This window comes from Lytechinus variegatus, chromosome 18 (genome assembly GCF_018143015.1).
Source record: "Lytechinus variegatus isolate NC3 chromosome 18, Lvar_3.0, whole genome shotgun sequence".
Taxonomy (NCBI): Eukaryota; Metazoa; Echinodermata; class Echinoidea; order Temnopleuroida; family Toxopneustidae; genus Lytechinus; species Lytechinus variegatus.
Window position 1 is genome coordinate 20,286,472 of NC_054757.1, and position 14,612 is coordinate 20,301,083.

At 35.9% G+C, this 14,612-nt stretch overlaps 1 protein-coding gene across 13 annotated transcripts in view; it reads left to right on the plus strand.

The window, feature by feature from the left end:
• The window catches only part of LOC121431563, a 119,700-nt gene extending 106,832 nt beyond the window's left edge, over positions 1-12,868 (plus strand). For all 13 annotated transcript variants that reach the window (XM_041629088.1, XM_041629090.1, XM_041629084.1 and 10 more), the window contains 4 exons: positions 2,749-3,059; positions 4,110-4,147; positions 4,604-4,770; positions 12,561-12,868. In XM_041629088.1, coding sequence (XP_041485022.1) covers positions 2,749-3,059; positions 4,110-4,147; positions 4,604-4,770; positions 12,561-12,562 — 518 coding nt within the window. In that variant the 3' untranslated portion in view covers positions 12,563-12,868. The remainder of the gene's footprint in view (positions 1-2,748; positions 3,060-4,109; positions 4,148-4,603; positions 4,771-12,560) is intronic.
• The last annotated feature ends 1,744 nt before the right edge of the window (positions 12,869-14,612 follow it).

Genomic DNA, 14,612 nt, shown 5'->3' on the forward strand with positions numbered 1-14,612 from the left:
TCCTCAGGCATGCAGCCGAGTGAAAGTCAGACTTAAATTCCTTCTCTGTTCCGAGATAAGCCTTGATTTCCCCATGATTTGTCCATAAAAGGTCGCTTTAGACTTTGTTCTACCCAGAGCTGCGAATTAGGATGATACAGCTTGCACTGAATATATCGATAGCCCATGACAATACACCTTTGCCAACGCATCTCAATATCAGGTGATAAATCTCACTGATGGAAAAGACATCGGGGAGAAATCGCAGTGAAATCTCATTGTACAGAATGCAAAATACCTTTTTGTGGATGGTGTTGGTGTTGCCAGAACACCATTAACTCATTGAGTGCTTCATGCACGCTACGTATCCTACTATCACATGCCACACTCGTGCTTGCACGCCTACTATTGATTGCTTTGTGCTTGTATTGTTTCCTACCCTCGCCTGCTTCGTGCATAACTGCGCACATTCGGAATTACAATCATTGTTACGCCGTTTTGCATTGTATTGCGCATCGCATGCACGCCGTAATTAGCAGTATTTTGTGCAGTGCGAACTCTGCTTTCTGACAGATCAACTTACTCACAAGGTTTACATTCAACATTTTTTCGAGTATTTCTACATTTTTTACAAGATAATATGGCTCCGCCTCCGAGAGGGAAGAGACCTAGGTTTTTTGATCCATACAAAACACTCCACAAAATGGAACTACTTGATACAACTCATATTTTAGCGGTAAAGATAACCAATCCATAAAATGAGGACACCATCATAAGGGGTATGAAATTTCCTACAACTTAACTACACAAAGTTTTTGGATAAACTAATCGTTAGAGAGTTACAAGCAATTGTAATCATGAATATTGAAAGGAACGAATACGATTCGCGATCCCAAAATCAATGTGGCAAAGGGGGATTTTGTTGCTGGCACAGAGGATTAGCATCGGATTAGCACTGTGGCGTTGGGTTAGTAGTGTGTATGGCATGTTAACCCTAAAAAGACTGGGGGGGGCCTTTTAGGCCCCCCCTGTACATAAATCGTGATAACTTTTTTGCGCATGAAGCGTTCGCGCCGCCATTTCATGACTTTTTTCTCTTGAGTTTTGCGCAACTTTTGATACCAAATTTGTATACCCCCATGCCGCGGTTGCGGAGTTACGTAACATTTTCGTATCACATGTCACGTAAGAAATTGAAATTTGTATTCGTTTGTGTGTAAAGTGTATGGTATTTGAATGAATGTTATACACATTGTTTTCTAACTACATTTTTATTTGTTTCTTTCTATATTATGTCACTTGTGAATTCAAGTAGCAGTTCTAGGATATGAAAATAATGAAAAACATTGCATAAAAAATAAAGAAATACATAAGAAATGCAAAATAAAGAAATACATAAGAAATTAAAATCAAAGAAAAACATAAGAAAAGTAGTGCAAAATACCAGAATCGCTTGCAATAAAACATGCCAATTATTGTATTTCTCTACATTACGCATGCGGAGTACTTATTTGCATATTTAGTAATTACTAATTTGCATAAGCATATCTAATAATTCAAGCATGAAACAACACAATTCCATGATAAACAACCTCTTCTTACAGCTGAAAACCTTGAAACAGGAATTTATGGACCGCAATAAGTACCAAAATATGAAAAAATTCAATTTTTTGATAAAAATTTGCATATTCACATAATTATGAATATAATTTGCATAAATTATGTGATATCTCTTATGCTTTGTTTTCACCAGCTAGTGTACATGTAACACATCACTTGTTTATCTTCCAAGATTGCTTTGGCTCATTGCAAGAGAGTGTAATGCAATAAAACATGCCAAATGTTGTATTTCTCTACATAACGCATGCAGAGTACTTATTTGCATATTTAGTAATTACTAATTTGCATAAGTATATCTAATGATTCAAGCACGAAATAACACAATTCCATGATAAACAACCTCTTCTTACAGCTGAGAACCTTGCAACGGGAATTTATGGACCGCAATAGGTACCAAAGTATGAACAATTCAATTTTTTGATAAAAATTTGCATATTCGCATAATTAATTATGCATATATTGAAAAATACAATGAATATCAGTATTTTGACTATGTTTTCTTTTAGAGGACATGACAAAGGATGTCTGTGCCAAATTTGGTTGCGATCGGATGACCAACGGCCGAGATCTTAGGGGGGGGGGGCCCAAAAGGCCCCCCCCCCAGTTTTTCTAGCCTCCAAAATAGCCCAGTCTTTTTAGGGTTAAGAGTTAACAGATTTACAACTCTGTACTTGAAATCGTCCAGTGTTGATTTTTTTAATTGGTGTATATGTTGAGTGCGAGTAGGGCTGCTGAAGTGAGCTCCAATACTGTGCTAGATTCAGAACGACTATACCGATCATACCATAGAAAGCTCAATGCATGTACATGTATACAAGCAGTGATATCAATTACAGTGTTGATGTCGGTGAGGGTCGAATAGAATTGGTTGGTGTTGGTGTTTTCTGTTGAGTTTTAGAAGGGCCAAGTGATGAGCTAGGTTCAGAAGGACAATAGTGATCAAGGGTCTGATTTATCTTACATTGGATTACCACAGGAAGATATTTTGCCATGAACTCTTGCCTGCCGTGGTTGCCTCCAGTGCCATATTATTTTTAGGGTGCAACCTTAAGGGGGAGTTTGCAAGGACTTTAATAATTCAAACCACAATAACAGAAGTACGAAATTGAAAATGTCATGAATTGGTATTATTTTTTTTTGCTAAACTAGGAATGTCGTCCCCTGTACCAAAGTCTCCCATCGGCTCCAGTTCAGGGCGTGGTCCACTGAGCCCCATGCCTCGATCCCCTTCTGTTCAGGCACCAAGGTCTCCTTCCGCCCAGGCACCCCGGTCGCCTTCCACCCAAGCACCCCGGTCGCCCTCAACCCAGGTGGATAATCCTCTCCAGTACACCAGCCCGTACCTGACGGACACGCCTGCACTGGGTAGATCGCAACCTTCCCAGCAGCACCGGCCTGGTCAAGGGCCAAGGGATGGTGTGCAGAGGGGGATGCAGCCAACAGGTGGTAGGCAAACTCAGGTACGTATTATCAACACAGGATAATTTTAATCTTCAAATTGGCAAGGCAATTAAACTGAAAAGGACTGGGGGGCCATGATCTCCCTCAATGCTGTGCGTGATATTTCCGAATGTGAAACGATAGTGCTGCAAAATTTTATGACTTTTTTCTTTCAAGTCTCGCGCAACTTTCGGACCAAATTCGCGACGTACGGGTAGAGCATCCCGACACCACATATTTTACGAGACAATGTTATGCAGAAAAATTGCTCATTTTTATAATAATGATAAAAATATAGGATTTGCACGTATCCACCTTGCTAGGTGCTCAGGCGCTCCTATATTACCCCAGCTAAGCTAGTCTACTACTACTACTACTACTACTTCCTGCTGGTACCCATTTACCTCACCTGGGTTGACTGCAGCACAGTGTGGATAAATTTCTTGCTGAACAAATACATGCTATGGCTAGGATACAAAGTCTATGGGAGATGAAATTCATAGAAAACCTAGTCCTTTTTTAAGGTTAAGATTTCAAACCGCTATTTTGTATGAATTTAAAAACAAATAATAAGATCAAAAGTTACTATTATGATAACTCTGCCAATCAATGGTAACCATGGTAACATTGCTCTTCACCCAATCAAAAGTAAAATATTACCACTGGATGGCAAAGTTTTATATTTCAATTCAACTTCATTTCCACTATAAAAAAGTCACCATGATAGCAGTTACCTTTATTCAATGGGGCCCAAGAGTGGCAATGATTTGGGTTATATTTTGTGGTCGAGGGGGTCAAAGATCATATATCATAATGATCAATACTAAGATGAAATGGTTCATTCGTGTAATCTCTCCTTGATCCAATGAACAAGCTTGATTTAAGATTGATTCATGTATGCATGTTGGACTGACACTCTGTTTAGATATTAGGTTTCAGAAGTTCTGCATGTACATTTCAGAGAATTCATCACACACTGTATTAGTCCTCCTCTTTACAACCACAGGTTGTTTAATGTTAATTGATAGTTTGTAAAAAATATTCTCTTTGATTTTTAAAATTTTCTCTAGAATGCTGGCTCTCGTCAAAGACTGCCTGATGGAGAAAGGTATGTAAAGGCTTTAAAGTTACTTGAGTTTTTGGTCAATCTTAAAAGTGTCTGTCACTGTTCCAAATCATTACTACATAATATGAGTAGGGATGTCTTTAAAAAAAAGTTTTGGTGTATGTTTTGTATGATTTTGCATGAATGTGTTTTTCATTTTTCATTTTTTTAAAAAGATAAATGTTCTTAGTGTCATAGTCAGGTAAAAGATACAGTACTGAGGGAAGGTGAGCTATAAATATTTATGATATTATGTAGCTTTCTTCTGTATGTTAGATGACCGACTTATATATTTATTTTATCAACAGTCCCAGGTTGTCTGTTTACTTGTCTGTAAATTTCATGTTTCTCTTCCTTTGTTTAGAAGATTGAAAAGAAGGAACACTTTTTCCCCCTCTGATATTCATCCATCATTACTCTCATACCCATTTGCCTTTTTGTTTTTCTATTCCATTTCAGATTCCGTGCAGTGTATAGTTACAAGCCTAGCAACGATGATGAATTAGAGATTAGGGAAGGGGAGACGGTGGTTGTCATGGAGAAATGTGATGATGGCTGGTTCGTAGGATATTCGGAATCAACGGGACAATTTGGTACTTTCCCCGGAAACTATGTAGAGAAACTATGTAAGTTATAACTATTTTCTACGAAATGGTACTAAATTGTCGATCTGGTGACTGTTTCATAAATATTTCTCTGTCAACAAAAGTCTCCCTGTTTAGGACATGTGTAAAAAGTATCCTTTTCAGAGATGCCAAGTTCAAAGACCAGCTATGCGTGAGATTTTCTGTGAATCTGAGTGAGATCACAGACATTGTGTACAATTTATATGGGGATAGGCTGTGATAGTTGCGTGAGACAGAGATTTGAGGGGATGAACAAGAGTAAAAAATGCTTGAGTCTCATGCATAATGCGTGAGACTTGGTAGCTCTGCCTTTTGTATGGTTCAGAAACATGGACAATCAATAAGTCCTTAAAGGACAAGTCCACCCCAACAAAAACTTGATTTGAATAAAAAGAGAAAAATTCAACAAGCATAACACTATTTCTTTTGTATTTTGTTATATGAAATATGAAATATTTTTATTTTCTCGTCATTGTCATGTGAAATGAAGTTTCATTCCTCCCTGAACACGTGGAATTCCATTATTTTAACATTTTGTGCTTCAGGCAAGGAGGTCCTAATCGTCCAATTCGTAAAAATTGAAATATTGTATAATCCAAACAATAAAAAACAAAAGAAATAGTGAGTGAGTGACATCATCGACTCTCATTTGGATGTAACTGGCTCGTTCATATAACTATTTTGTTGAAAATAAGCGAAACTTTGAAATGTCATAACTTTCTTATTTTACATCCGATTTTGATGAAATTTTCAGCATTGTGCTTGTCTGATTTTTCTCTATTGATTCAAATCAACATTTTTCTGAGGTGGACTTGACCTTTAAAAGATAGACTGGATGTCACATAGTATGAGGTTTGCTGGTCATGATTTTCATAGTGAGAAGGAAATTTTCTCTGATGTACTTTTGTTGCATCTCATAAAACCAGAGGACGGAGACCTTTAAATTTTGTTGATTACATATGTAGGGATACAAATAACTTGTTACATGATTTGAGATGAGTTATGATGCCATGAGATTGTCTGCTCAACTCAATTTGGACGGGGCGGGGGGGGGGGGGGGGGGTTGAAGGGTGTGGCAGAATACAGTATCTCAACATATCAGTCATTGCAAGCCTGGGCCCTGTCTTACAAAGATTTGCGATTGATCCAATCAATAGTAACTCTATGGAAATCCATCAGTTTCATAATTTTTTAACAGGAAATTTGCCAAATGCCTTGTGTAAACAAAGGAGAACACACCAAATTGTCAAGAAGTCAGCATACATCATATCTAGCAAAAAGTTTTGAACATACGTGCATTTTATACATGGACTTTGCTAGCTTTCCATACTTGCGATTGATCACATCAATCACAACTCTTTGTAAGAAGGGCCTCTGGTCTTTATGTCGGGGATTTATTGTGCCCCTCATCAGACAACTTTTAAATTAAATTTTTATCGCATTTGTACTTAAAAGAATGAAACTATTCTTTATAAATGATTTAATGTGATTATAAGAAATAAATTAACAAGTAAGCTAAACAATTTTTGATAGTTGATGATAAGTGTCAAAATGTGCATACAGTCGTCCATAGAATGACCCTGCGTGCAATCGGCCCCTGGATACTGCGGAAAATGTTGTTGAGCTTTGTCATATCAAGTCTGAATGAGGCTTTATGTACTTATAATAATTCAGTGTACATTAAATTTTGCCACCCTCCACCCCCCCCCCCCACTGAAGTTAAAGGGGAAGTTCACCCTGACAAAAAGTTTATTGTAAAAATAGCAGAAAAAATAATTAAAAATATTGCCGAAGGTTTGAGAAAAATTCATCAAATAATTAAAAAGTTATTAGAATTTCAATTATTTGATTTGTGACGTCATATGCGAGCAGCATCCCTACATAGAGAATGGTAAAAAATCAATGAAATGTCATTTTCTCAGAAAATTGAAAATGGTTTTCACTGTAACTTTTGTATATCAATAGACAAATCGTTTCACACCCGATCATGAAAAGAAAAAAAAATTAAGTCATCAGGAACCATACAAAATTTGAAATTCATACATTTTATATTACATAACACATGGGGCAGCTGCTCGTTTATGACGTCACAAATCCCAAATTTTGAACTTTAATAACTTTCTTACTCTTTAACAGATTTTCCTCAAACCTTCACCAATATTTTTTTACTATTTTTTCTGCTATTTTTAAAACAAAGTTTTCTTCAGGGTGAACTTCCCCTTTAATCATAGTAATGTCTAACTAATGAAATTGGTGCGCAGTAGAACATTCTCTTTTGAATGTTCATATCATTGTTTAGTCCAAAATTAAGACATGGTCCATTTACCTCACAATCCTTTTACATGGCTCATTGAGTGTTCAGTGCTCTCTGTTGTGAATAGTAGTTTGAACTGGAAATCAAGGAGTCGTTATTGAGAAATTGGTTGATTCAGGTGGGTTAAAGAGAAATGCCAGTTGTTGCAGTAAACACTGATTTCATGACAAAGTCTGTAAAACCAGGCTTAATTGTCAGAATATCATCCAGGATCTAGGTTTGGTACAGTTACGTAAACTGAACTTTGTGAAATCTTGAAATCTACGCTGAAAAACGTTCACACTGAAGAGCACCAACACAGATAGGCACACGTGGGACGCTGTATTATTATTGCTGGAATAAAGACCCGACTGAGGTGACCGAATCCGCGCTTATTTTGCTTATTTCTCAGCAATTAAACAGTTTCTTCCAGAATCCTTTGGCACATATTTTTTATTCATACAAACAGACACTTATGTGGTCATTACATTAGATTCTGTAAAAAGTCATTTTGAGATCGTTACCAAAACTGGAATTTATCTTTAATGTCCCATTTACTTGAATAAGATATTGATGACTACAGGTGATAATTCACGCTTTTGCTGATATACAGAAAAATGATTAATCAACGAATATGATTTCATGGCACATGTACATGTAGTTATCAGATGCCTCTGAAGCGGACAGAATATCTCGTGCACATGTTGCTGACACGGAGCCATGTCACCTACATGTAGTCTGCAGGCACAGACCCTGATTGCAAGTTGAATCAACAATTCGGTCTTGAGACAAGACTATCATGATTACAACTTGTCCAAAGTGAGAGACCTTTAGTACAAAGGTCTAATGAGGGCTTTGGGCTGCTTATTCAGACATGTTCCTCAAGCAATTGAAGGGTTCGCACAACTATGTCTATGTATTGCATTTAAAACACTCATCACTTATATTTCTCCCATTAATCTCTTCAATAGCTGATTGGAATACGCTATTTTATGTTAAAGTCCTTCAGCCAAAAAGAATGTGTGCTTCAACTTTGATGCCCACAATTACATGACCAATGAAGTGGTTTGAACATAAAACTTAGATGTTAGCTTTATAGAGATTGTATCTCCTTTCTTTAATCTTCAAGTTTTGCATGTAAAGCTTGAAGCTTGAGGCTGACAAGAATTCATACTAGAGTTGACAATGCTTGTTGTTTTGAAACTTGAGTTTAGCAATCAGTAAGAATAGGGTAGCCTTTTGACAAGGCCTTGTGATTTTGCTATATTTCTCGTCAAGTAGTGGCTGAGACGAAACTAGTGGCCTACGAAGAGGATTGGCGCGAGATCAGGCGACTTAAGTCGTGAGGCCTTTTTTAACCTGGAGGAGACGTGGATGTATGAATTATTCATGAGCATGCCGATGCGTTGATCCGCACTGTTGGTGCTGATTACATCATGGGACCGGAGTATGAGTATGACATAATACTAGAAGAAAAGTGAATTGTATATGTCGTCATAATGACGCCATAGCAATCGTACAATTGGCTATTATTTGAAATCAATTTGGTATTTACTCAAAAAAAAAAAGCTTGCAATATTAAAAAAATTGTTATATTTGTATTCTTACAGTTAATTTGAACCTCAAATACGAAGATAATTTTCATTCACATATTCAGAAAATGACCAAAATGCGATTTGTTCCCAAATCAGATCATGGATCAAGGTGTGCGGAGGACATTTGAGTGGCTGATGTTCATATTTCATATTCATGTTTGATGATCGCAATTTTCTTATGCCATTTTTTTCTTTATTTCACTGGTGAGAGACATAGGAAGGGGAGGAGAGGGGAGAGAGGGGGGGGGGGGGGGTGAGCGAGAGAATTGAGAGAGAAAGAGAGATTGTGTGTGTGGAAAGAGTAATGAGAGAGAATATATAGAGAGAGATAGGGAAGTCTGAAGATAAAGGTGGACTGTTGATGAAGATACAGAAATCACAGGTGCTTGGGAATCAGATTATTTCTCATGAAGCTTAAAAAGTCATTAACACTTCACATCATTTAATGTACTTGTACCCTTTGTTACTTGAATAAACATACTCTGTTGACTTGTGGAGCACATGTGCCAGATAGTGAAGAGTGATTCATGATCCATTCATGAAAGCTTTGGATTGTTACGCACCATCTACATGCATGTGACTCATGTCCCTGCAACATACATAAATTGAAAAGAAAAAAAATGAAAAGAAAAAGAATGAAATAGATCAGATGCTTGAAAATGAAAGTTAAAAGACACCAATGAAAGCTTTCGTACTTAATTTCAGTTTTCCCATACATGTAGTTTCTATATTTAATTTTCCAAGAAATTTGCCATTTGATTAAAAATTAATGAATGGGAAGGAAAGCCGTGCATGCCTGATTTGATTATAATGGAGATGCACTGATTTTGGAGATAGTTTGTTCGGCATTTTCTTGGGAATTTATAGATTTTGGAAAAGGGTAATTCCAAAATAAAAAACAAGAAATATTGGGACACAGTTCATAAAAGATATTATGGTGACAGGCCACAGCATGCAATCATAATATAAAAACAAGAAATATTGGGACACAGTTCATAAAAGATATTATGGTGACAGGCCACAGCATGCAATCATAATATACATGCACATGTAGGTAGTTATTTACCATAATGCTAAATTGGCCATGATCTTTAAGGGAAATCCAACCCAAATAAAAACTTAATTTTAGAGGAAAGAGAAAGCCAGAAAAGTTGATAGGTGAAAGATTGAACAATATCGCACAAATGATAAGAAAGTTATGAATTTATATAAGTTGTAAATATTGGTAATCAGTATACCCGTTGAGACTTCAAATTGGCTGCATATGTGATGTCATAGTGATGTCAGGCAATACATAAAATGGCAAAAAATAGTTTTTTTTTCAAAACATTTAATTCAAATTATATTTTATTTTTTTACATATATTAATGACCTTTGGTAGAGATGTCCTTACCCCTTATCATAATTTACTTACCCAGTTGCCAATTTGAAATCTACATGTACATGATGTTAGGGATCTCAATTTTAGAGGACAAGTCCACCCCAATCATAAGTTGATTTGAATAAAAAGAGAAAAATCCAACAAACATAACACTGAAAATTTCATCAAAGTCGGATGTAAAATAAGGAAGTTGTGACATTTAAAGTTTCGCAAAACAGTTATGTGCACATCCTTCCTGAACAAGTTGAAGTAGTATTTTTTAATACAATATGGTTCAGTCAAATTGGTCCTTATCGTTAAATCTGTAAAAAATGAAATATTGTATAAATCAACAATAAAAAACAAAAGAAATAGTGAGTGATGGACATCATGTCACTGTTTTGTGAAAAATAAGCGAAACTTTAAAATACCATAACTTTCTTACTTTATATTACATCCGATTTTGATGAAATTTTCAGCGTTATGCTAGTTTGAATTTTCTGTACTTATTCAAATCAATATTTTGCTGGAGTGGACTTGACCTTTAACCCTAAATAGACTGGGCTATTTCGATGCCTAAGAAGACGGGGGGGGGCTGATTCAGCCCCCCCTTATGATCTCGGCCGTCGATCGCGCGATCGCGACGAAAATTGGCACAAACGTTACCCATGGCATTATCTACAAAACTATAACATCAAATTCTGCAAAAAATCTCATATCTCATTAATTATGCTAATTTATGCGTAAAATCATAAGTTTGCTCTAATTAATAAAATAATGCCCCTGAAATGCTAATTTTTGTGTCACATACTCTAGATAGGCATCTGATCAAATTTATTCTTAAAAAATTTCAACATCACATTTATTTTCTTATGTATTCTATTGTTTTCTAAATTTCTTATGTATTTCTTTGTTTTTCGACTTTTTGTTTTTTATTGTTTTTTCAATGGAAATTGTCAGGGACTTTATTTTGACCATAAAAAAGATAAAATTAATCAATTTTAAGCAGTAAAAGGAAAAATAATGATACATTTATGAATTTTGGCTAAAAACACTATTTGCATTGGATTTGAACACAAATTCATGTTTATGAGTAATTTTGGGTCTGCATGCACTTAAAAAAATAGTTGCGTAATTTCAGAACCGCGTACCCGGGGGGCGCACTTTTTATCTCAACAGTTGCGCGAGACTTGAAAATAAAAATTCAGCGAGCGACGCGGTCAAAAAATTTTGCACGGCAGAGTTTTCGCGAAAAATGTCGAGGGGGGGCTGAAGTCTTTTTGGGTTAAAGCAGCAATAACTTACTTATTGCTTGTAGGTTTCCTTCAAACTGTCACCATTGTGTTTTAATGATTTTCTTCTTTCCAACACAACATTGTATGACCAAGGCTGGAGTCCTCTTTAAATCTGTATGAAACAGCTAGATGAAATGCAATGTGAAAATGCATTTTATGTCTCAATAAATCGACCAATCTAGACCAATGTTATGACTTATCATGATGATGGCGTTGATGATGATTATGGTAATGATGATGAAACAGTGAAATTAGGGGGGGGAGGCAGACATATCAAGTATCCTGCAAAGAGGGAGGTAGGGGGGTTATTGGAGAGAGTAAGCGTTGGGGAAGATGGATTAAAGAGAAAAGTAGTTAAAAAGAAAAAGGCAAGAAAATTAAAAGATATGCATTGAGAGAGAGAGATATTGGGAAAAAATGAAATACATATTACCTCACCCCATGCCATTCATCTATTACAGCTTGTTATTGTGCACTTTTCTCTGTGTCATTTTATAATTTCAATATTGATTGATGTGTGGCATTGTGGTCATGTCTGCGGAAATTAACAAACGGGGCTAATCCGGCTTAACAAATTCACCACACATCTTGCTGAATGGGTCTCTTTTCTCCCATTTTTCTGAAGTGGAAAGGAACAAATGATTAATTGCATTTGACAATTGTGTTGGAGAAAGATGGTGTTAGGAAGAAATTATATTCTATCCAGAATTAAAATGAAATGATGAATTATTAATCAATGCAGGTGTACCGTACTTGCTTTATTACTTTTTAATTGCTTATGGTATTATGGAAAGCGATGTTTGTTGATAATGATGCATGTTGATGATGACAATGGAGACGATGCAATATCTAAAATTTTAAGTACATGTAACTTCATGTTCCTTTGTTTTACTTTACATAGATGTGTGATATGCTTTCATAGTTGATATGTACATTCTGCTCTTTTTTAATTTTCTTTTATTGTCATTTCTCTTCTCCCCTCTCTTCTTTCCTCCCTTCTCTTCTCCCCTCTCTTCTTTCCTCCCTTCTCTTCTCTCCTCTCATCTGCTTCCCTCTTGTCCTGTCTCTTATCTCCTTTTTTCTTTCCTCCTTGCTTCTATTCTCTTCTCTTATGTTTTGTCTTCTTTTTGTATCTTTTCTTTTCATCTCCTCTCCCCTGTCTTGCTTTACCTCCTTTTATTTTCTCCACTCTTGTCTTCTTTTCTCTCTTTCCCTTTATCTCTCTCTCTCTTCCATCCATTTTGTAGAACATGCATGGAAGAGGAGCCCAAACGACCTGCCTATCTTGAATGAATATGATGCCAAATAAAAAGATGGAAGCCCGACAAAGCATCTTCATCATTGAATTTGCAGTCAGTGTTCATTCGGTTTCTGGGACACCCTGTACTCCCTAGCCTGCATGCCCAATGTATAATTTGAAGCTACACAATTGGACATCCAAGAAAGTTACAAACTTTAACGTGCATAACGTTTTGTTGCACTACCGTGTACCTGTGATGCCATATTTGAATCTTCAAGTGTTTCGCATATGAAATATGAAGCTGTAGCACACATTGTCGTGAAAAAAAATGATGGTGAACCGTAAACCTTCTCCACGTTATAAACTCCACCCTGCAAACCTACAGAGATCATCAAAAAAATTGTTATTTTTTCAGAGGAGGGGTGGGGGGGGGGCTATGTTACAGCAGAGGGAAAATTAGCCCATTGTTTAACACTGTTTGCAAATTCCTGCTTATTCTCCCCTGAAAATATTTAGGGGGTGGGGGACACAAAGTATTCAGTCTGATTGATGTGTAATCTCATTGATCAAGCACAGTAGATCAGGCATCCTCTGAGCATGATTCCTCCATGCAACCAAGATTGTAAGTTTGATTTTAGGCACAGGGAAATTATTGTGAAACTCCCCCCATGCATTTTTAAATGGAATTCATCACCCTGACAGGGATACTTGATTACCCATGTGTAATATACAACTCCCGCTATATACCAGTTTCTTCTGCTTTGGTTAGGGTTGATTGTTTCACTGCAAGGAAATGATCCAGACTTTGTTTAAAACTACTTGTATGAAACAAAGTCGTACTCTGGAGTTGGTGGAAATCTATTTAGGCAATTCAGTCACATGAGTTTACTTGCAATGTTCACTGCATTACATGCATGGGCTTTCACCAGTTCATGCTGTGTGTTAATTACACCATCCTTCATTTAATAAAACTTGTAATTTTGAAAAGGCATTATGGTAGTGCACATTGTCTTTATGAAAGACTGAAACGCTGGTGTACAAACAATCCAACTTTTTCATGGAGAATGATCTTGTGTGTCATTGATCCCTTCCTCGTCCAGAGAAGCTAGGTGTCACATATCTACATGCCCATGGACAAGAGAAGAATTATAATCTAGATATCTATTCTGTTCGATTAAACTTAAAAGCTTGAGTAGTGTTGTTTGGGGAGGATTTTTTACAAGAATTTTCAGAAAAAGGAGAAGATAATTGAATAAAAAAAATTTTTTTTGTGAACTGCATGAAAGTCTTATTTTTGAAAAGTCTCATTCTAGCGTTTTGAATCTTTTAGAGTGTTTTTTTAAAGAAATATCTTAGCTTTAACACGAGTGAGCAGCGTTTAAACCGAATGAGTAATATATTTCATCTGTACATTGTATATTTATTTCACAAAAGATTTGTATTACCAGTATATTGCATATCAGGAATGCAAGTTATTACATATTTGCAATGCTTATTTTCTTAGATAAGTTTTTCTGTTTTTTGTGATAACCTCACTTTGCATGTATCTATCTATATATTTATACAATTGTATAAAGCATTCAGATTCACGTGTTTTGTTTTACATTCATTGTATTAAAGTTTTGTCTAAGACTTGTTTATTTTTTAATGTCAAGTGAGTTGTTTACTACTAGACGGCTTTTTTCACATTTGAAATGATACTTTTACATTTTGGTTCATATTCCCAATTTCAATTCATCAAACAAAATTAACCAAATGTGTAATTGATTATTTTAAGGGGAATTGGGTAATTTCTGTATGTATTAAAAAAATAAATGCTGATACAGGCTTTATATATGTCTAGTACTTTTAAACAAGTTTATCAGACTTAAATTACCCCCTTTGCTTTCTCTTTCCCAACTCCCCTTTCCTCTCTTTCTCTGTCTAATAAATGGGAATAAAATACACATCATTAAACTTGTTGTGTTTTAGGGACTACTTTCGTGAACCATTTCGTTTTATTCACAGTACAAACTCAGTAGTTACTCAGTACTAATTTTCTATTGGTAATTCAGCTAGT